At 42.5% G+C, this 23,783-nt stretch overlaps 1 protein-coding gene across 1 annotated transcript in view; it reads left to right on the forward strand.

Annotated features, from left to right (window-relative positions):
- Positions 1-22,861, forward strand: part of ubash3bb (ubiquitin associated and SH3 domain containing Bb) — a gene marked incomplete at its 3' end in the record, with an annotated part of 37,735 nt that extends 14,874 nt beyond the window's left edge. The window contains exons 2-14 of the mRNA XM_079514102.1: positions 11,775-11,828; positions 12,310-12,496; positions 13,330-13,528; positions 15,020-15,189; positions 15,729-15,937; positions 16,718-16,862; positions 17,005-17,128; positions 17,336-17,458; positions 17,934-18,026; positions 18,387-18,531; positions 19,247-19,353; positions 19,840-19,949; positions 22,724-22,861. Of these exons, the coding sequence (XP_079370228.1) occupies positions 11,775-11,828; positions 12,310-12,496; positions 13,330-13,528; positions 15,020-15,189; positions 15,729-15,937; positions 16,718-16,862; positions 17,005-17,128; positions 17,336-17,458; positions 17,934-18,026; positions 18,387-18,531; positions 19,247-19,353; positions 19,840-19,949; positions 22,724-22,861 (1,804 nt within the window). The remainder of the gene's footprint in view (positions 1-11,774; positions 11,829-12,309; positions 12,497-13,329; positions 13,529-15,019; positions 15,190-15,728; positions 15,938-16,717; positions 16,863-17,004; positions 17,129-17,335; positions 17,459-17,933; positions 18,027-18,386; positions 18,532-19,246; positions 19,354-19,839; positions 19,950-22,723) is intronic.
- Positions 22,862-23,783: the final 922 nt, after the last annotated feature.

Genomic DNA, 23,783 nt, shown 5'->3' on the forward strand with positions numbered 1-23,783 from the left:
TTAAGACAAATTAATTGGATTCATTTGTCTTAACCTGCTGCATCCTAATAAAGTATTGAGTGTACAGGGTTTGATGAGGTCAGATCAACATATGGAATGTCAGAACTGACCATATGGAGATTTAATGGTGGTAGCAGGGACATTCTCTTGAGTGTACAGGGTTTGATGAGGGCCCAGGTGGGGGCCTGTTGAGTTTTCGCCGGCTGCCGGGCGCAGCTGCACTAATAACTTTGGGGCAAGCCCATCTAGAGTTGGAATGGACAAGTATCAGTCAAAAGGGAGACATTGAAGAGGAAGTATGGATGGGGAAGGATCAACATATGGAATGTCAGAACAGGTTCTGACATATATCCATATATGGAGATCTAAGGGTTTGAGGTTTGAGGTCAGATGTAGAGTTGCTGGACAATATTGATGACATCAGGGATCTCCATATATGGGCTTAATTGCGACAGCAGGTCGCATTTACTATCTCCATCCCTGATGATGTCACGTGATGTCACGAGACCATCTATGGGGGTAATAAGTGACTGACTGACTGACTGACTGACTGACTGACTGACGGGAAATGGACACTTTCATAGTAAATGTGACCTGCGGTCGCAACTATAGATTATTTGTATGTATTTAATTTAGTTATTTTTATACTTCACATAGCAGTGTTGTGAAAATATTGTGAAATTTGCCGATCTACAAACTCACGTTGGAATTATTTTAAAGATATTTTACCCATAATGACATACCTAAAATAGGGATTGATTAATTAACCTCTTATTTTCATGGTATTACTGATTGATTGGTCACATTGTACGGTATTGATCACTGATTGATCACATTGCACGGTACAAATGTATCAATCATTACTGATTGATTGATCACATTGTACGTCGGTCGGTAGACTCGGTACAAATGTAACACTGAGGAGAGAGACAGTGACAAAGGAGCCACACTGAAAAATCAGTGTCAGTTTAACCCTATAGAACTGGAGATAACATTCATTAGACCGAGCAGACAGGAAGGAAGCAGACCATGAGAGGACATGATTGGCAACATAGATCTTTGGATTTTTGTGTGTGTGTGTGTGTGTGTGTGTGTGCCGTGCATGTGGGGGGCGGCGGTGGCTCAGGGGTAGAGTGCCTGGATGGTAACCGTAAGGTTGCCAGTTCGAACCCGGGCTCCCGCAGAGTTACTGTCGAAGTGTCCTTGAGCAAGACACTGAACCCCTAATTGCTCCCGATGTGCTAGTTGGTGCCTTGCATGGTTTCTGCTGCCATCGGTGTATGTATGTGTGTGTGAATGGGTGAATGTAATGCACAATCTCTGTAAAGTGCCTTGGATAAAGGCGCTATATAAATGCACCATTTACCATTTACCATTTACCATGTGTGCATCATCATTGTACACGATGGAGCTAAGATGTGTGTGCGACTGTGCGTTCATGCGTGTGTGTTCGTGCATGTGTGTGCTTGTTTCCTTTCACACAGTGGCATGCACAGACATTTAGAGGGGCAGGTGCTCAAGTGAAAAAAAGGGCACCTTGTGCAGCGTGTGGAACCGGCCGGTTGCCTTAATAGTGTGAGATTTATAGATTCTTGGGCCAAAATAATACATTAGAAGCTTTTTATAAAGAATTGATCAATGTCACCATGGTCCACATACTGTACAGTGTACACTGTACAAACGTTTTTTTTTTTTTTTTTTCAAAAGGGCACATTTGTCCAGAGAGAAAAGGTCAGGGGGTTCTCTAGCACCCCCTAGTGTCTATCTGTGCACGCCACTGCTTTCACACATGTACAACTGTCTCATTTGCTCCCCACTGCCTTGTATTGACTGCATTGTTGTGCCGGCTTCTCTTAATGTTTATGCGTGTTTGAGAGTGTCACTTTGTAAACAGGAAGTGTGATAATGGAGCTTGAGGCTGGAAGAGCGGGCAGTAACCCCGCCATTCCCGGGTGGGTTATTGCGTGCGTGAAATAGGGACTATTTTCAGGCGGTGACCTCCCAAAATAATCATATTTGAACTGTGGACCCCACCCTGACAAGCACTTGGAATTGAGTGTTTGACTCGGTTCCACAGATAAATGAATATAGCAGATCTACAAGCTGTAGATCGGCTATTTTCCCAAATGTTGCCTCTTTCTTATGTTATTTGACAATTTGGCCAAAGTTTGACCAGTTTTTATAATATAATTTGTTGATTTCTAGTTTCTAGTTGTTACCTTCAGCATTATTATTTTATATATCATTTTTTTTTGTAAAATTTATTTTTATTTTTTACACCTTTATTGATAAGAAAGTAGACTGAGAAGAAACGAGGAGAGATATGGGGAGTGACACGCAGCAAAGGTATCAGTGATGCAAATAGCCTGCATCCTACATCCTTAGACTCAATAAATTGAGAAAGGACGCAATCATGTCACCCTCCGGGGGTCCTGGGATGCAATACCGTGCTGACAGTGTACTGTACTGTAACGTTGTTGAAGTAGGACTCGTAAAATGTCCCTGGGGCCCATCTGAAAGACCAACCCTGGGTCCTGGGACCCATTGCATTGAAAACCCATTTACATCACTGATGTATACTAGTCTTCACCAGAGCATGTAACAGCAAGGTGAGAGACACATATTGATAACAGTGTTGAGAAATACACCACTCACTCAGCAATGAACCAATCACACAGATTTAATACACCACCCACTCAGCAATGAACCAATCACACAGATTTCAATACATAAGTCAGCCAGGGGTCTGCGCGGAGAATGAGAAGAAGCTGGCTGGGAGTAGGTGGTGTGTGTGTGTGTGTGTGTGTGTGTGTGTGTGTGTGTGTGTGTGTGTGTGTGTGTGTGTGTGTTTGTGTGTGTGTGTGTGTGTGTGTGTGTGTGTGTGTGTGTGTGTGTGTGTGTGTGTGTGTGTGTGAGAGTTGTGTGAACATGCATGTTGTGGTGTGCCAACAGTGCATGAGGATCCAGCTGGTTGTGTGGAAGTGGACAGGCATCAGTCCAGTAACAGTTGGTGGTACAGCTTGTCTCATATGTTGCTCAACAATGCAGGGAGTGGTTGGTTCAAAATGGACAACTCCCATACACCAACCACATATTATATAGCCTATATGTCATGTTTGCAACTAAACAATAACGATATAATATTTTGAGTCGACAAAATATACGTAAGATATTTGTGAAAATGTGTATTGTGAATAACTGTACTGTGTAATTGTGTATAAGTATAGAGTACAGTATATAGCTGCTGCTATGTTATATTTCTCTACTGCTCTAAAGCTTCCTTTATACTCCATCACATGATGGTGTTGCTTACCAACAAGAACCGATCTTCAAGCCTACAACACGTTGCAACTACGGAATAAATTATTTGTCAATAATAATCTATTTAAATTTGACTCCGCCACTGGAGTCAAATTATAGCTTAAGATGGACTGTATATGTGTGTGCGAGCGAGTGCACACACATATATTCTCATATAGTTGGTAAAGAGCATTTGACACACAGATGTAAGCTGTCAATTAAACCATTGTGAATCATATCGGTGTGTGTGTGTGTGTGTGTGTGTGTGTGTGTGTGTGCGTGCGTGCGTGCGTGCGTGCGTGCGTGCGTGCGTGCGTGCGTGCGTGCGTGCGTGCGTGCGTGCGTGCGTGCGTGCGTGCGTGCGTGTGTGTGATTGTGTGCGCGTGTGCGCGCGCGCGTGCGTGCGCGCGTGCGTGCGACCATGCGTGCGTGTGTGCGTGCATGCGTGTGTGTGTGTATGTGTGGGGGCTGGAGTAGTGCTTAGTGCCTTGTCTGTTCCTCTTCCTGTCCCGGTGTGTTGAGCAGCCTGTTTCAAACAGGACCTTTGTAATGGTTGGAAGACTCACTTTCACATCTCCACCGTGGGCGAGAGTTCTCACCAGCAGTAGAGGAAATGCTCTGTTACAAGTAAAAGTCCGGAATTCGAAATGTACTTGAGTAAAAGTACAGACGTATTGGCATCAAAATGTACATAAAGTATCAAAAGTTAAAGTAGGCCTACTCATTGCACCTTTGGTGCAGAACGTCTCATTTCAAGTTTTCAAATGTATAAAATCTTTTGAAAATAACAGATCTAAAGATCGTATAGATTGTAGAAGATTGTAGATCGGCTATTTCGAAATGGTCAAAATGTAGGGTTGAAGTGAAGTTTTGTAATAATAATCAGAGTAACTAGAAACTAAAGTTTTCAAATAATTGTAGTGGAGTAAAAGTACAATATTTGCCTCTGAGATGTATTGAAAATTGGATATACTCAAGTAAAGTACAAATACCTAAAAATGTCTTTCACACATTTCGGAGATACATAAATGGAACCACCCTTCACAAAATGATGAAAATCTTAACAAATGTTCAATACAAGGTTTTTGCAGAAAAAAAAGAAATCCTTATATTTTGAAAACAAGGCAATACTGCCTCAGAGTCATCAATGTTGGTGTTGTGACTTTATATATTGTCAATTACTTGCATGAGAGGGGAGAGGTGGTGGAGTTAGCTGGACCCTCAACCTGTCTGCTAAAACAGCTATAGTTTTAGCAGACAGTTTGAGGGTCCAATGGAGTTAAGAGATTTTGTCTCAAGCGCTTTTTAATAATTCCCTTTGGTTCAATATTTTTTTAACCAACACACAGACATAAAGGGTATTCAATAGCATTGATTTATGTAAAAAAGGAAAAAAAAGAAAGAAAACTACAAAATTGAGTTAGGTGGTTTTTATGTTTATGGATGTTTATGGAGTATCATGTATTCCAATAACGTATCCTTTGTAGCTGAGCTATTTTCTCTATTTTTGAGCAATTCATTCATAATGTGTATTTTTAAGTTTGGGTCCAGGTCCAGGGAGACACCAAATCTCTCTTTTGGGTCTCGAGCTGAAAAGGTTCAGACCACAGTTTCAAGTTGAACACTTGATCAGAATCAGCTTTATTGTCACATCACAGTTTTACAGGTAAAAAGAGGGTGAAATTAGTTTTTGTGCGTAGTTCCCATCATGTCATTTTAAGAAAGGTAAGAAGAGAGAGAAAGAGTGTGTGTGTGTGTGTGTGTGCGTGCGTGCGTGCGTGCGTGCGTGCGTGCGTGTGACAAGCAGTACAACAAAAGGTCTCTTAGCTTATTTACAGCTGTACACCCAAAGGGTTTCTTTGCTTTTTCCACACAAAAAAGAAAAACATATTTACAGATAATATATATGGTGTGTGAGCATAGAAACAGCTGTGTATTATATACTTAAGGCGTAATAAAGACATTATTAGGGAGATTCTCAGAGAGCACCCTACAAATTCATGAGCATTCAATGAACACAAGATTGTAAAAATGGACCAGAAACAGTGTGTACGTTGTGTTCCACAAAGGAAACAGTACTACAGACAGTGTGGTAATTTGCCTATATTGGAGATGTAAATAGTTTGAGTGATGAAAATACATTTTGAATATGTTATTGCAGGTTATGAACTAAAACTAAAGAAAAACAAATTGCATGCACATAAAAAGTAGAACAAACGAACAGAGTCCACATGCTGGAGTTTACAGACAGTTTCCATAAGTTGTGAACTATACACAGAAACATTTTGTATGTGGAAAAACATTTTTGTTTTGTTCGTTTCACCTTCTGTTGAATCAAGGTTATAATAGTTTTAGATTTTGAAAATGGAGTTTGTTGTGATTCCCCCCCCCCCCCCCCCCTAATTCAGTCAGTTTTAATACGTTTTTAGAGCCGGATTTGCTAGTTTTTATTCGTTTTTATTTTGAGAAAATGCTAATAGTTTTAGTTAGTTTCTATTACTTTTCGTGTTAGTTTTTTTTGTTATATATTTAGGGTTATTTGTATTATTTGTGTTATTTTTTTATTAGATCAGTCAATTTGAGTTTTTGTTATTTCGATAGTTTCTGTTAACTATAATAACCTTGAGTTGAATGAGAATGAGCTACTTATGTGACAGGGTTGCTCAGCATGAGTGTTCTCTCTCTGTGGTCGCTGGCTTTCCTCCCACACCAAAACACATGTTAGGACTATACTCCTGCAAGGCCCTGCTCTTCATTTATACTCTGTAGTACCACGGTGTCACTTGCCAAAAAGAACACATCTACATGCTAAAAATAAAATGGGTTGTTAGCTCGTCGATCAGTTAGTTTAGGCAAGCGACACCCTCGCACGAGTGCTACTGTAAATTCATGAGGACCACTTAATGCTAATGATTTAAAATTTCCACCATGTTTGCCAAAAGTTAATGTAAGCAACCTAAACCTGGACATATGAACACAAAGGCTTTTGTTACTGTACAGGCTGTCGGAACATAGCTGAGCCCACATACTCACTGCCCTGTCTGCTGGGAACACGGGGAGAGCAACAGCTGTGCAGCAGTAATGTCATGAGAGGGACTGAGGGAGTGGCAACCAGACACACTTTAGTGAGGATGACGAGTGTGTGTGTGCGTGCGTGCGTGCGTGCGTGCGTGCGTGCGTGCGTGCGTGCGTGCGTGGCACTGCGTGCATGCGTGCGTGCGTCGGTGCGTGCGTGTGTGTGCGTCGGTGCGTGCCTGCGTATATGTGCGTGCCTGCCTGCCTGCGTGTGTGTGTTTTTATAGAGTCTATGTTTACTATGCAGGTCTTGGTTGTTTTGTTAGATTTGTTTTTCTCTTGGACACAATTGTAAAAAATGTTATTTAGATAGCAGGTTGTTTAGACAGATGGTCGGTGGGCTCATTGTTTACCTGTTATCCTAGTTTCTTTTAGGAACTACATTGTTCTCTCTACTATTGACTATTTACCATGTTGTTTGTTGACTAGAGTTCATGCTTACTCGGCCAATTCAAATCTCATGCTTGTAAGTCGCTCTGGATAAGAGCATCTGCTAAATGCCTAAATTGTAAATTGTGTGATTGTTTGTCTGTGTGGAACCCTGTACTGAGAACCAGTGAGTTACAGAACGTTGCCACTGGACATATCTACTAAACTGTGTCATTGTACTGACTCACATAGAAATGCTTTAGTGTGTGTGTGTGTGTGTGCGTGCGTGCGTGCGTGCGTGCGTGCGTGCGTGCGTGCGTGCGTGCGTGCGTGCGTGCGTGCGTGCGTGGACTGCGTTACTACCGTATATAATTGTGTATATGTATGCTGTATGTGTGTGTATACGCTGTGGTTTTCAACTGTCTGACTCACACCAATTTGTTTGTTTTATGTCTCAATCTGTTAGTTCCCACAAATGCTGGGTTATGGGTTATGCACTTCTATCTGAAAACGTGTCACTTCTAAGCACTGTCAAGATGAAGCCAATGGCACTTTTCCGCATGTGTACTATAAAGATTCCAACGTTTCTTAACTGGCACTCATGTCCACTGTGTACACCAAAGCAATTTTGCTTTAACTCATTAAGACCTGAGGTCGATTCTACAAATGTCTTCTAAACAGCTTTCTGAAAACCCTATGTTGCTATATCAGTGATTCTCAAACTTTCTCATGTCAAGGACCCCCAAGATAATATGTACAGTATTTGGCCACAGACCCCCATCTCAAAACATTTTGTTTCGTCGACCCCCAGTAGATTTTAATTTAAAATGTACACCAAAACACAAATGATAAAATGTTTAGGTCAATCACTTTTGAAGAGAGACTACTGTACCTCTCACAGTATACACACAGTATATTGTTCTGTCAGACCTTCATCAGAACAAACAAAATAAATAATAATAATAATAATAATAATAATAATAATAATAATAACAAACAATTGAACGTGAGTGTACATTGTTTTACCTGAGACCAGCAGTCATTCACCCACGTTTAACTGGGTGTCTCTGTAATGGTACCTGTCATTATAGGCAACTCAAAGAGTGCAGTAAAAGAAGCAAGCATAAGTACCTGTACCTAGCTGTAGCTGTACCTCTGTGGCTTACTGGCAGTGTGCATTCTGCTGTATCAAGTTTACTACTGATCAGTCCAGACTCAGGTTTTGTGAGATTAGCTCTGTCTTGACATAGTCTTGTCAGTGTCTGTGATACAACCTAGCAGAGTGTTTGTGTAAATGAGTGTCAGAGAGAGTGGCGGCGCGGCCCCTAGGCAGAGATAAACAACCAACAACCTGTAAGCAACCAATCCTCCCCCATGTATATACCTCTGTATATGGAGAGCAGCTGAGCAGGCTTTCAATGACTTTATGGAAGAACATACAGCATGTGGTTGACACCATGTGGACTATGTTAGAATGCAATTGCGTGGCTCACATTTGCAGGATCTGTGGTCCTGCATTTTGAGTTATTTGTTGTGCCTTGGATTTCTCAAAGAACTAATTGGCAGCGGTGGCCGAACGGATTGCGGAGCGGTCTTGATACCGGAAGGTCGCCAGTTCGAATCAGCGGTCCGACACGTTAAAATTACCACCGCTGAAGTGCCCTTGAACAAGGCATTGAACCACTACGATGAAATGTTCTATGAGCAGGGCCTGGCTGGAAACAAGTTCTTGAGCTTAGCCCAGATACCCTGGGTAAATATAGTAATCATTTCATTTCATGGTTTGACTCCTCACAATTACAGTTCTGTGTTCTTGTGGGTATATACTTGTGGGTTACTGCCTGATGTAGCTGATTGCTGAGCAAAACGTTTCTTTAAGTAAGTGGTTTTGCAGGAGCACAAACGGTTTATATTTATTCATCAAGGGATGTTTTCTGATCATCCATGGCCCCTTCCCCCCTAGGTCATTCTCAACGTTTCCATGTCTGCCTGTGGTTGATGACCCTGTCATATGACCCACTTCTCTTTTCCACATCCTCTGTCATGATTGTGAAAGTGTGATGGGGTTTCAGTCAGATAGTGGTGTGTCATAGCCCCTGGGTCTCCCAGGGGGGGGAAGGTGGTAAATGGTGCATTTATAGCGCCTTCATCCAAGGCGCTTTACATAGATTGTGCATTACATTCACCCACCGATGGCGGCGGATACCATGCAGGGCACCATCCAGCCACTCTACCCCTGAGCCACCGCCGCCCAGGGGTAGAGGGTGGGGGGGAAATGGTTCAAGGCAGAATCACTCAAACTCTTTTTGCCATCTGTCACTTCTGCCACTTTTTTCTCTTTCCCTCTCTCTGACATTTGAATACAAAGTGGCTACACATACAGACATTCGCTTCAAGTGGCGTCAAGTTTCATCCACTCACATTATATTTCTCACCATGGCCACTCCAGGGCTCCGTAAAAGACTTAAAACTAAAAAACTAAAACTACATCAAAATATATGCTGTCAAAATCAAGTTGAAGTTGGTAGAAGACCAGCTTGTGCACACTGACTTCACAAGCTGAAGGCAGCTTCCAGCAGCAACAAGCCTCAGAGGTCTGCTTCCCGGAGGAGGAAATGGCATTATAGGTTCTTCTCCCATGAACATGCAGCTGCTAATGAGATTCTGGGGACCTAATATGAATAATCTAATAATGTAGTGTTCCAGCTCCCTTTCTTGTTCATTATTGTAACTGCAGTTCCAGCCAGGTGTTAGTGCTGCTCACCAGTCAAATAGGCCTGTCTGTTTGACAGTGTTTACACTGGGAACGCCTGCGGGTACCGGTCCGGGACGATAGTAACTTAGTTCCCACTGGGAACTAAGTTACTAACTAGCTAGCCCCGGTACCCAGGCTTTTATTTACGTTCGCTTCGGCTAATTAGCTGTCTTTTGAACCATCTTTCAGTCTGTAATGGTAAAGTTAGAGTAATCCCTTGGTGATTTATTCATACTTCTATTCAGTTACTGCTCTTGTTCAGGGAGTTGATTTCCATCTCTTCCTACGCAGTGTTATCTTCCTCCACTCTACCCTAGAGGCGTTTATTACAAACTGATGTTTCCTTTGACTCAGGATTCATTGTTCATTGAGGACTGTTGGCTTACCGTATGTTTGGTAATCATCTGGACTGCTTCTCTAGTCTTGACATCAGAGCATTTTCTTAAATGACAAACAAACAATAAAGTATATAAAGTAATTTGTGCTTCAATTAGAAAACATACGGAAGACATACAGGAAAGTCAGTCCATGAGGAAGGACATGCAATAGAGGTCCTGAACTGGGAATCATACCCAGGATTTTGCTTTTATTTACGTTGTCAAAATCTTCTCTGCTCAAATGTGTGGGGGTGGGCATCAAAGTTAAATTACGGTAAAACATTTTTTTTAGATTTGAGCTAAAATGCATTATTTTATACCTTGGCTATTAAAAAATTGCAGATCTACCAGCTCATGAAGTGCCACGCTATAAAAGCTTGTAGATCTGCTATTGTTGAAAATCATGAAAATATGTGCAAATTTTTGAATATATGTTCTTTTTAGCACCACTGGTAGCAACGTTTGTTTTTCAGAAAAATGTTTTAGAAGGCATTTTTAGAATCTACCTCAGGTCTTAATACGGTAGGACACATCGCGTCCGTCAAAGTATCCTTGAGCAAGACACTGAACCAGTGACTGCTCCTGACGAAGAGATTGGTGTCTTGCATGGCTGTCTCCGGCGTTTCTGTGTACAGTATGTGGGTGAATGTGAGTCATACACTGTAATGTGCTTTGAGTGTTCAGAAGAATAGAAATGGTCTGTATAAACTATAAATGTGGTTTGTTTACCATTTACTCCTCTTCAACGTCTGACCAAAAAGGACCTTTCATCCATATTGTTCAGAATATTTGATTTAGACATTAAGATGTTCCATTCGGACTCTTGAACTCAGACAACCCTGTGATTGGCTGTGATACATTTCTGTATTGCTTGCATCTTCTGGCTTTCTCTTGGACCCACCTGCTGTTTTAAGGCTGCAACGTTATACTTATTTTAATAAATAAAACTTTATTTGAACCGAACCCATCTGTATGGTAGAGACTAGAGCAGGGGTTCTCAACCCGTGGGTCGCGACCCCTGGGGGGGGTCGCCAAATTATTTTTGGGGGTCCCCAAATTATAACAAAAAACAAAAAAAATGATTTTTGTTTTGCAACTGAATGGCTGGAAAATGGAAATTAAGAGTTTACATAGTACACATAGTATATGCATAAACTTTCCTTAATGATTATAGCTGGTTTCAGTATTCATTTATGATATATTTTCTCTAATATTAAGGTTATTTTTGCAGTCAGTTTGTATTGGGTGTGGGAGGGGGCCAAAGCATTTCTGGGGGTCCCCAGCCAAAAACGTTGAGAACCACTGTGGTAGAGTATGTTACAGTAATACAATATAACGAATATATCTGCATGTTGTTGCTACTTGCTGGTGGTCTCCCCATTCTTACATTGAGAAACTGAGTACTGCTTGAAAGTCATCAATGCAATATCTCCCCAGGCCAAGTATGTATGCTGTGTCTCGGAAGGATAGTAGAAGTTTAGTCTCCCATACAGGTTCAAATCGTGGTATAGGACATGACATCTACGGGTTATAGCTTTAAGAGAGACTGAGTCATGGCTGCTTCACTGTTTGAAACTCTTTATAGTGAGTCACAACCCCAACAAATGTGTTGAGTCAGAACAAGCTTTCTTTTATCTGATAGAGTAGATGAGAGATAAACTGTGTGTCTTGCTTCTTGGCTTTTTTAGGAGGGAGAAGTGAGACTTGAGACAAACTGATGCACTCGCTGACAGTCTAAAAGTGAACTAACTTCTCTTTGCTATTCAATGTCATATCATATGTTAACTCATGCATGATACGTTAGTTCTGATTGTTATCTACAGTACAGTGATCATATGTTGATTATTGATATGTATACAAATTATTAATAACAAATGTCTTCTCTGTGTGTTCTACAGATTGAAAGCATTAGTATCAACGGGAGGCCGCAGTGTCCAAGCAGCGTGTGACTGGTAAGGTGTAATACACATATTATGCACCAAACAAGTGACATTGTAATGTATTGCACTGGCCTCTTCTACACAGTAAAATACTCAGTGTTAGTTTAACTCTGAAGAGAGTACAAAGTGAGCTGCCCAGAATATATTATCACGTTAAACAAAATGAGTGCTCCCATCCCCCGTCTCAGGCAATGACAGGGCGTCTGAGGCTAGGCCTATTACTGTTCGGAGTTAGATCAACACTGAGCAGTTTACTGTTTATACAGACTTCATCAATGCAAATATATGTTTACATTTACCTTAAAGGGGGTGTAATTGATAGTTAAAAGGTTAAAGCTCTATATTCAATAGTAATCATTGCTCAAGAGTTTTTGAGGTTCCCATCTCTACTTCCCACTTTCAACTTAAATATTTAACTGACACCCCCTTTAAATAAAAGAGGAGAGAGATAGAGAAAAGATTGTGTATGAAATGTAATGCCTACACCCCCCAGGCTGTTCTCCCACGTTGACGATCCGTTCCTGGATGACCCGTTGCCCAGGGAGTACGTCCTCTACCTGAGACCCAGCGGACCTCTGCAGAACCAGCTCTCCCACTTCTGGCAGCAGAGCCGGGTGACCTGTGGCAAGAACAAGGCGCACAATATCTTTCCTCACATCACCCTCTGTCAGTTCTTCATGGTGAGTTCCCTGGCGCTAAGTAGTTGTTCCTACGGACACTCGGACAGGAAAGCTCATTTTGGTTCACTCAAAAAAAAATCCTTTTTAAATCACTTTAAAACAAGGCAAGCGCGCCAACAGCAGGCCCTTGAGGCTCGTGAGGTGCACCCAAGTGAGCCACCAGGTGAACCGTGAGTGAGTGCCCACGCCGAGCAGTCGATAGTTTGCACATCAACGTGCGAACCATCCGAGTAGGCAAGCTGTAGTGGACTGAATGAGTTATCACGTCAAACCACATTTGTGCTCCCTTCCTGCAGCCAATTGTGGGGGTACAGTACATACAGGAATGGCTTCCATGACGCCTAGGTGCAGATATCATACAGTACATGTGTTTTTTATCTCACTCTCTAGCTTGTCATATATTCATAGTATTTGCTGACATCCTGGTGATTATCATCAAATGACAACCAATGGACTATGGCATGGCATTGCTCCATATTGTGTGCCAAGCACGTCCTGTGAATAATGTGAATCCTGGGAGAGTGGGCAGTCACTCCCCTTTTGTATTTTGTAATTATTGAGACAAACAGTATAACCGGATAAAATGCTGTATTGTTTAAGTTGCTGTGTGTCATGTGGTGTGTTGGTTCAATTTGGTTCATACTGTATGTACCCAGAGATATAGTGACCATGAGCCAAAACCTGTTAAAAGTTGTCTCCCTCTTTACTGTCCATCTCAACAACAGAAAGAAAATACATGGAAGTGGAATACCCATGGGTGGAAAATGATTAGTTGAATCCCCGGTGTCCCTGAGTGTGACGATAACCCCCATCCATCACTTCCTCCTCCACAGTGTGCGGACCAGAAGGTGGAGGCTCTGTGTGAAGCTCTGCAGGTTAGCGTAGCCCAGTGGAGAGGTCGCTTCCCCAGTCCACTGCCCCTGGAGCTCTACACCTCCTCCAACTTCATCGGTCTCTTTGTGGAGGAGCAAGTGGCTGACGTTATCAAGCAGTTTGCGACAGACTTCGCTGCAGAAGCTGCGAGGAAAGCAGGTGGGATAAAACAATGAGTGAGGGAGCTGCACAGGGGACTCACGATTCAACTTTTGTATTGTTACGTCTATAATAATAATAATGGTGACACACTGTAAATAATGCAGAGCCACACAGCAAAGCATTTAAGCCTTAACCCATTTTGGGCGGGAACCCCTTTTGGTGTTAGCATTATGTTATGCTTTAGCTATTGAAAAATAGCAGATCTACAAGCTCATAGCGCGCCGCCGAGTGGCGCGCTATGAGCTTGTAGGTCTGCTATTTTTGAAAAATCGAAGAATGACTGACAGACACATAGCTTTTTCAGAAAACTGTCAGGATGTAGAAGACATTTTTAGAATCTGATCTCAGGTCAAAATGGGTTAATGGAACACATCATGGGAAATGGGAAAAATAACCGGTGTTCCATTGAATTCAATGTAGTTATTATTTATAAATATAAAACCCACAGACAGACCTAAGCACTTTCACCTTCAAATTGTTCAAAAATAGCAGATCTACAAGCTCACAATGCTTCACGATGCGATGTCTTGTGAACTTGTATCGGCTATTAATTGGAAGAAAAAAAATGGGCAATAATTTACAAAAGAAATAAATATAAAAAGTTGAAATATAGAGATACAAGGTTTCTGCCTGACAGTGACGATATCCTCTCAAGCTGCAACTTTACCCTTGCATCCAAACCAGGTCAATCATCCTGTTCCATATTATAACAGCATCAGTCAACTATCTGGCCAACATGGCTGCCTTCCATGCATTTAGTCAGGTCTGTACAGAGACAATGACACTTGATATTTCTAACTGTAATCAGGTAAAACATTACATTTTGTATTTTTGATTTTGCCTTGGCATTTATCTTGTGTCAATCATGTTATGCTTTATTAAATCCTTACCCCCGAATCAGCTATCAGTTTAAGTTTTGTTTTATGAAGAGTGTGATTGAGTTTGTACTGTAGTACAGTGCAGAGATTAAAATAGGGTGCATTTTGCATCCCAAAACACAGTTTATAGTTAAGGGACGCAATAAAACAACGACCTCTGCATAACATCCACGGGATGCACTACTGTACTGTTTTTAATTTTAGTTTATTTTGCTAGCTTTAGTTATAATAATCATTTATTCTGTTTTCTACATGAATATAACCACATTATAACCATATAAAATGAAATGGGAGTTAAATGCTGCAATTTGTAAAAATGGCAAAATATGACTCCTAACGTCGTTGAAGTGGGACTCAATAAGAATGTCCCTGGGACTCATCTAAAAGACCATCCCTGCATCCCGGGACTCATTACATTGAAAACCTATTTACATCACTGACAGTGCAGGTAAACACAATCACTGTCTCTTTCAGAAGTTTATGTGGAGCCTCATAAGAAACAACTCCATGTGACCCTAGCCTATCACTTCTGTCTCTTTCAGAAGTCCATGTGGAGCCTCATAAGAAACAACTCCATGTGACCCTAGCCTATCACTTCTGTCTCTTTCAGAAGTCCATGTGGAGCCTCATAAGAAACAACTCCATGTGACCCTAGCCTATCACTTCCCGACCAATCACCTGTCTTCCCTGGAGAAGCTGGCCAAGGGCATTGAAGTAAAGCTGGGCTGTGATTGGCTGGCCGTCCTCTTCTCGCGGGACATCCGATTCGCTAACCACGAGGTAGGAACCCACTGACTAGCCTGGCATTGCCAGACTGATCACGTGGGATCACTCACACACGTTCCTCACGAATATGACTGAACCCAAGTGATCAGTTTGGCAATGCCAGGTTAGGAACCTGTACATCACCTTCTAGGAGATAGATAGAACTTGTCTAGAAAGGGTCTTCTTAGTGAAATAACAGTTTATGTATGGGGTCATATTGCCCTCTATTGGCAACATTGGTGTACTGATGCTGATTGCTTTTTTGAGGGGCGCTAGCCTCTCCTATATTCAGCTATTAGTGTAGATTTTCATCTTATAAAAAAGTAAATAAATAGACTAGTCACTGTCAATGTGTTGACAGTGGCTAGTTTTGTTTCCAAGCACATACGCTACAACAGATATAAAAAGTACACAGTAATTTACTTAACTCCTTTTATACTGGTCCATGATACGTGCTCCGTTCCCCATGTCAATACAATTCTCACAGCAACAACAAGATCATTTTATGCAGACATATTTCACAAGAAAACATCCAAACGCCTCTCCTTTCACAGAGCCTGAGGGTGATGTACCCCTATGCCCCCCAGAATGAGGATGAGTTGGAGCTGGTCCCTGGGGATTTTGTCTTCATGTCACCAGTGGACCAGGGTGGAGCCAGTGAGGGGTGGGTGTATGGGACCTCCCTGGCCACAGGACTGTCTGGCCTGCTGCCTGAGAACTACGTCAGCCGAACAGATGAGTGCGACACCTGGGTGTTCCATGGGTGAGTGGAGCAGCAAACCAGCTAGAGGACAGAGTTAACCACTTAACTGGACTTGAGTTACAATACAACTGTGCTTTGGCCGCTTTTTTATGTCGACACCAAATTTTCTTTGCCAAAAATTGTCAATCTACAAGCTCACGATGCATTTGTGAGCTTGTAGATCTGCTATTTTTGGCCAATATTAAAGTGGTTAAAGCGAGTTTTGAAGATATGAACATTTTGTCCCAGCAGGGCAACCGATCCCCCCCCCCTCCCCTTCTTAATGTTGTCATTTTCCCCAATAGGCTACTCAAGTATGTCACTGCTAGTCCCTACAGTTTCAGTTTGGTCATGTGGGAGGAGGGTGTAGACGACCATGTTACACATGTCAAGTCAACAGCTGTTTGACTTGACAGCTGTTGGACCTCCTTTTCACCAGGAGGTTGTTGTTAATGCAAGCGAAGGAACACAAAGGAACACACTCTTGTTTCCATTTAATGTAGTACTGTTGCAGAGCCTTCCAGCCAATATACGGCAGCGCCCTGACTTAATGTGAATGGAACCCAACCGTATCATTGGTAATATCTGTGAAGAAAGAGAGTGCCCGGCCAAGCCGGAGGAACTGTGGAGCATTTGAACGATCGACTTGGCATTCAGTAATTGGGTCTCATGATCAAAATAAAAAATCTAACATTTGCCACGATCAACGTCTTTGCCATAGACACATTTGTCTGTGTACGGACACATTGATGACCCCTTCTCTGTAGTGAACATATGAACACATGAACTCTGCTCCCGCAGATCTCATTCATTCTTCAGCTGTGGGCCCTCAGACAAGGCAGTGAAGGACAGAGGCATGTTTGACGGACTGCTGGACAGCCGTCGCCTAGACAACACGAGTCCTGGGGACACACCGGGTCTCAGTCTCATCTGCCATCCTATGCAGGTCAGAGTGACACAGTTCAAACTGGACCGTCTGTTCTATCAGGAATAGAAAGGAGAACTTGGCAAAAAAATACTGCATGAAACCCTTTGTTCTGATGAAGCGCTCTGCCTCTCCACTACCAACGTCTTTTGATTGACACCAGGTCCTGCGAATCAGCAGTGGCCATTCCCGGCAGCCCAAGCGGACGCTGTTTGTCTGTCGGCATGGCGAGAGGATGGACGTGGTGTTTGGTAAACACTGGCAGTCACTGTGCTCTGACAGTAAAGGTGAGAACCTCCCCATACCCCCGTGCCCTCGCCCTTTACCCCAAATAATTATTATGAGTATGCTGTCCCACAGCAACTCTTGTACCCGGACCCCAGACATATGCCACTGCCACATTAGTTGGTTTAGTTTAGTTTTCTTTCTTTGCACATATACAAAATATGGTAAAAGGAGGAGGCGTTTTGATGAGTGTCTGCTGTCTTTCCCAGGTAAATACGTGCGTACAAACTTGAATATGCCTCCCAGTTTGCCCCTGTGGGGAGGAGGGCAGACAGATTACGACATGGACTCTCCCATCACTGTATTTGGATCCACTCAGGCTCGACTAGTAGGTATGTTAGCTCTAGTCTACACAACCAAACACATGACTGCATGTAGAAGAGTGATCCCAATATAATACTGCTGGTTGTCTATCCCAGTGGTGGACAGGTCAAATTGTCACGGTTCACCTGTAGTCACAGGGAAAATACACGATCTACCGTACCCCCATCTGAAAATATTCTGTGCCAGGGACCCCAATATGTTCTAAATTATTCCAAATTATTCCATTTTTTCCCAAGATTCATATTGATTGATATTGATACCATAGCATCTAATTTTGCTTTGCCTTCAAAGAACCCTGGGGTTCCCTGGACCCCACTTTGACAACCAATGATTTATGGTGTGTGTGTGTGTGTGCGTGCGTGTGTGTGCGTGCGTGCGTGCGTGCGTGCGTGCGTGCGTGCGTGCGTGCGTGCGTGCGTGCGTGCGTGCGTGCGTGCGTGCGTGCGTGCGTGCGTGCGTGTGTTGCGTGTGTGTGTTGTCTAGGTGAAGCTCTGTTGGAGAGTAACACAGTAATAGACTTTCTTTATTGCTCTCCCTCATTGCGATGTGTTCAGACCGCTCAGAACATTCTCAAAGGTGAGCTCATCTTCAAATAAAGAAACATATATTCCTTCATTTCATCGAGTATATCTCTGCTGTCGGGTAGGAACCAGTCCAAAATGTTAATTTTTCACAGGAAATGAAGAAAACCTTATATTTTTAAAATATATACTATATAATATATAATATATAATACTTTTCATTGGTTCAATATTCTTTTAACCCACACACAGACCGAAGGGTGTTCAATAGCATTATTTTATGAAAAAAAGTTAGCTGGTTTCTGTAGGACAGCGACTATATATAAAATAGATTACGTAAGCATGTATTATTAGGCAGCGATTTACAGGTTGTCTTAAAGTCTATCTAGCACTGCTGTGCTCCTATCTACTGTAGGATTGCAGCAGGAAGGAAAGATGAAGGTGCGAGTGGAACCAGGCCTCTTTGAATGGACCAAATGGGTGTCTGGCAACTCTTTGCCTGCATGGATCTCTCCTACTGATCTGGCCACAGCTCACTTCAGTGTGGACACAACATACAGGTGACTGGAATTCAGGATCCCATGGCAACATCTTATTCTGGGCACCCAATATTTCTAAAACAATCACATCTAGAAACTTTTTTGTTGCTCCTGGATTAAAGAGTTTATATTCAAAAAGCAGCATCCTATTGAGCAGCATTCTAACTGATATTGAAAATGAAATTGTCTATGCAACACATTCCTATAGCAAACAACTGTCTTCATACTTTTACCACTGAGCAATAGTCGTCTATTGGACCACTCAAACTTTTTATGTCAAGGACCCCTAAATCGTCATTTATCAGCCCGCGGACCCCCATTTTAAGAGATATGCCAGTGACCCCCCATAAGAGAAGATTTTTACAGTTCTAGCAGTGATTCTCAACCCGTTTAATTTCAAGCACACCCAGTTGGACATACATTAGGTTAATGTCATTTCTATCTCTGGGACCCCCAATTTATATTATAAAATTAATTAATTAATTAAATTAAAAAATCTAACGGGTCCATTTGGTTCCATTTGTACACTCTCTGAGTTAATACAGACCCATAAGGGTTCATTTGGTTCCTAATTATCATTTAGCTGGGGACCCCCTGGAACTCTCTCAAGGACCCCTAGGGGTCCCCGGACCCCACTTGTATGTATTAGACAATATCCTTATCAAAATACATAACCTTGACATGCAAATGTTTGAGAACCACTGCTATGGTAAATGACTGTTGGTTTCCTCCATAGACCTCTCATCCCAGTCAGTAAACTCACTGTGTCAGAGTGCTATGAGAGCTACATCAGTCGCAGCTACCAAGTGACCAAAGACATCATGTCTGACTGTAAAAACACAGGTATGTACAATCTTAGACACAAACAGACACACACTACTCCTGTTACTGAAAAAGTGTGTGTGCGTGCGTGCGTGCGTGCGTGCGTGCGTGCGTGCGTGCGTGCGTGCGTGCGTGCGTGCGTGTTTGCGTTTGTATGGCGGGTGTGTGCACACATGAATGCTCTTTCATTATGTTTCCTTATCCTTCTATGTGTGACAGAATGTGGATAGAAAAGTGAGGAAAATCCTGTCATGGCATTTTGCTGGTCCTCAACTTTCAAAGGTTTAGGCTATTTTTAGCACCAGGGTTTCGGTGTAGGGCATAAATAAGGGGAGTGTTTTGTTATTAAAATATATTAAGTGTGTGTGTGTGTGTGTGTGTGTGTGTGTGTGTGTGTGTGTGTGTGTGCGTGCGTGCGTGCGTGCGTGCGTGCGTGCGTGCGTGCGTGCGTGCGTGCGTGCGTGCGTGCGTGCGTGCGTGCGTGCGTGCGTGTCCCTCGTTCCACAGGAAACAACGTTTTGCTCGTAGCCCACGCCTCCTCCCTGGAAGCATGCACGCGGCAGCTGCAAGGTCGCAGCCCACAGAATGCTAAGGACTTCATCCAAGTTGTCCGAAAGGTCATACCTTAACAACGTCTACCTCTCAAATATGTCTGGTTTAAAGGTCATACCTTAACAACCTCTACCTCTCAAATATGTCTGGTTTAAAGGTCATACCTTAACAACCTCTACCTCTCAAATATGTCTGTATAAACCTAGTTTCTCTAGTCTAGTCTCTCCTGAACCTACACTATACCAACACTATATATGGTATGCCTGCATCTCGTCAGTGGCTTAATTTTGTGACTAAATTTTGTGACCAAAATCCGACTTGTCACAAATTGGCCAATTTGGCATCAGTGACCTTTTTGAGTGGTGCAACCACTCCAACGAACAGCAATGTCTGTGATGTTAACCTATGTATGTTTGTGACTATGTTTGTGACTCATGAGTACCAGTAGGGGCACTGTTGTGCCAGAAACAGAGAGAGACAAATAGTGCTGCACTGTTGCCTGCTAATGAGAGAGAGATAGAGAGAGAGAGAGAGAGAGAGAGAGAGAGAGAGGGGGGGGGGGGGGGGGGGGGGGAGTTGCACCACTCAGTTCACACGGGTGTGATTTTTTATTTTGGTTTATACTTTCTTGCTCAACCCACCTCGGAAAAGATCAATGATTCATTCTAGTTAATGTCTAAAAACAGCATGTAATTTGTGATTAATCACTTTTTCCATATTGAATCATACTGCCGCTGTCGCCTCACAGCTAGAAGGTTCCGGGTTTGATTCCCGCCGGGGACGCTATGGGCACTGGGGGCGTGTTCTCTCCTCCACGTCATCAGTGCCCATACCTTAGGTGGGGTTGGTGAAAGGGCCTTTCTGTGTGGAGTTTGCATATTCTCCCCATGTCCCCTAGGGTAGGTACCCTCACAAAAAACATGCAGTAATCCTGGTCTCTAAACTGCCTCCCCCTGGTCAGCCGGGGCACCTGATGGAGGGGAAAGGAACTGGTTGGAATAAAGTGTTCCTTCCACGTGCTACGTCCTACCGGGGAAATTCACCTCTGTCAGGTGATAAGAAGCGGCCTGCTCACTCCTCATGCATTGAAGGAAGCATGAGCTCAGAGCTCAGGGCTCTCCCCAGGTTAGCAGAGGGAGAGTAGTGCCTGGACTGTTAGTACACATGTTGTACCCCCAATACAAACTGACTGCAAAAATAACCTTAATAATAGAGAAAATATATCATAAATGAATACTGCGTGCGTGCGTGCGTGCGTGTGTGTGTGTGCGTGCGTGCGTGCGTGCGTGCGTGCGTGCGTGCGTGCGTGCGTGCGTGCGTGCAGTGAAAAGGTGAATGTGGAAATTGTGATGTAATTTGAATCACAGCAAGATGTTGCGCAATGACAGTATGGCACACTAAAGCAATATTTGTGCAGTAAATAGTGCAGATGAATTCCTGTGGCATGCAGAATATTTTGTGCATGGAGAGATGTGTTCTAACGGAGTGGTTTGGTAGGAGAAACGGATATGGGCATATTGTTTTGCACCCCCTTTCAATTAGGGTAGAAGGATAACCCCTAAATTACATTTTTTTTCCCTTGAGTACTTCTTGCATTACTTTACATTCAGTGAATGAAGAATCTTAAAACAGAGATTTTTCATTTAGTGAAATGTGACCAAACAAGCTAATCATCATGTATTAAGGCTTTATGAGGTGAATAAGTCATTTTGGGGGTGAGGTATTCACTTATTTTGAGGGTGATTTTGTTCTGTGTCATTGTCATGCACCACAAATGGTCTAAGTCATTGATCTTTTTTCTTCATTTTTTCATGTCATATGAAAGCAGGGAATCATAGCTTCAAATTGACATATTGGTTGTTCAGTTTGACCCACCAGTTTTGGAGATATGGCTAAAAGAGTAATGTCTTGCAGAAAACAGCGAGTTGAGAAAACAAGCTTGAAAGGTTCACTTATGTGGACTCTAACATTACACCTAGCTACATGTTAAGCATTTATTTCATATTTACATGAATGTCAATTTCAGCTCTGACATGCTCTAATAGTATGTGAAGCCTGTGCTATTAACTCATTTAGCATTAAAAAAAAGAAAATCTGTTTTTCTCCTCTCCTGAACAGTTAGTCTTGCCGCCATGACTGTCTCTATCAAAAAGAGTCACAAATAGCAGCTCACAACATGGCCACACCACACATTGTTGTGAGCCTCCAACAATTCAGATCAGCATCACATGAACATTCTCTCATCTTGTTGACTGCAGTTCTGTTGTGAAGCTTGATTGATTTATTGATTGATTGAATACTTTATTAACAGCACAGAAGAGTAGTTTAATACAAATACAATGCTATGGTATTTCAATTCATGGAAACATTTAGTCATAGTCGATAGACAAATATACAATATGCAAAAACATCATATAAACGAGTACTTATCAAAGCCGATTCTTTTTAACGGTCTCTATTGTAATTCTGTTATTTTATGTTATCTTAGTTTGTTACCATGAATCACCTCACTAAATTTCACATTTATTGAGGGGCGCTAGCCCATCCTATGTCCAGCTTTGAGGGTCTGTGTAAACACAAACATTGAAGACAAAAGTGTGTAAACACAAACATTGAAGACAAAAGTGTGTAAACACAAACATTGAAGACAAAGTGTGTAAACACAAACATTGAAGACAAAAGTGTGTAAACACAAACATTGAAGACAAAAGTGAGAACACAAATTGTGATTGGACAGAATGAGATGATGTATGTTGACGTATGATGATAAGATCGCCCCTCACTTCACGGACACGATTGTATTATCTTCAATTTACGTAACCTTCATTTCCATCCATAGATCCCATATCTGGGCTTCTGTTGCTGTGAGGAGCAGGGGGACACAGGGGTGTGGCAGCTGGTGGACCCACCCATCCTCCCCCTTACGCATGGACCCAACCACAGTTTCAACTGGAGGGAGACCCTGCTAGATGAATGAACAACACACTTCCACAGACTGCAGTGGCTGGTGGTTTGGCCTGGTGCCGGTCCCCCCCTCCACCCCCACACCCAAACACACGTTCCAATCTGCTATATATTCACTTCCTCTAACCACTTCCTCTTGAGGGAATCCCTTTCGAAACCTGATGTTGAGCTGTCATCATCTTAAGTGCCGTTCCATTCTGCCAATAACTCAAGTGAAGTTTCCATGGACCCCCTCCAAGGGAACGGGTCTGCAAAACTGTAAACTAAGCGCCTAAATTGCCCATAATGCATTGTGATTTGATTTCCGTAACTTTAAAAATGGCAACATTCCTCTTCTGAGGGTGTTCCATTACAACGAGACCCATCTACCGCCTCACTGTACCTTTTCACCAAGTGGCTACTCGTGTAACATTTGTTCCTGCATACAGTATGAGGGACCAGGGCTGGGGACGAGTACTTAGTGGATTGGAACGCAGTGCCTCTCTCTGGGTGCATCACCTTATAACCACACATACAGTACTTACTGCTAAGCTGCCAAGCTTAGCATTGATACAAATCAAATTAAAATAGCTTTCTGCCTGAATTTATCCTCAGTCAGTGAATGGACTCATCATATATTTTTCTCTGCATATATCAGAAGTGTTGAGCATGAGCATAATAATAACTAACAATAATTGAGTTAATCCACTTCATATTGGATATCATGATGTGTGATGATATGGATTGAGCCTGACTCACAGATGTTGCCTGTGTGGTGTTGTATGTTCTCTGCTGTCGGGCAGAAACCACCTAACCCCAAAATGTACAATTTTCAGGAAATTAAAAGAAGGAAGAAATAAACCAACACACAGACAGGTTGTTCAATAGCACTAATGTATGAAGAAAAAAATCTAAAACCTGAAAAATGGAGTTAGCTGGTTTCTGCCGGACAGCAA

Source organism: Electrona antarctica (assembly GCF_951216825.1).
Source record: "Electrona antarctica genome assembly, chromosome: 11".
In the NCBI taxonomy this organism is placed as follows: Eukaryota; Metazoa; Chordata; class Actinopteri; order Myctophiformes; family Myctophidae; genus Electrona; species Electrona antarctica.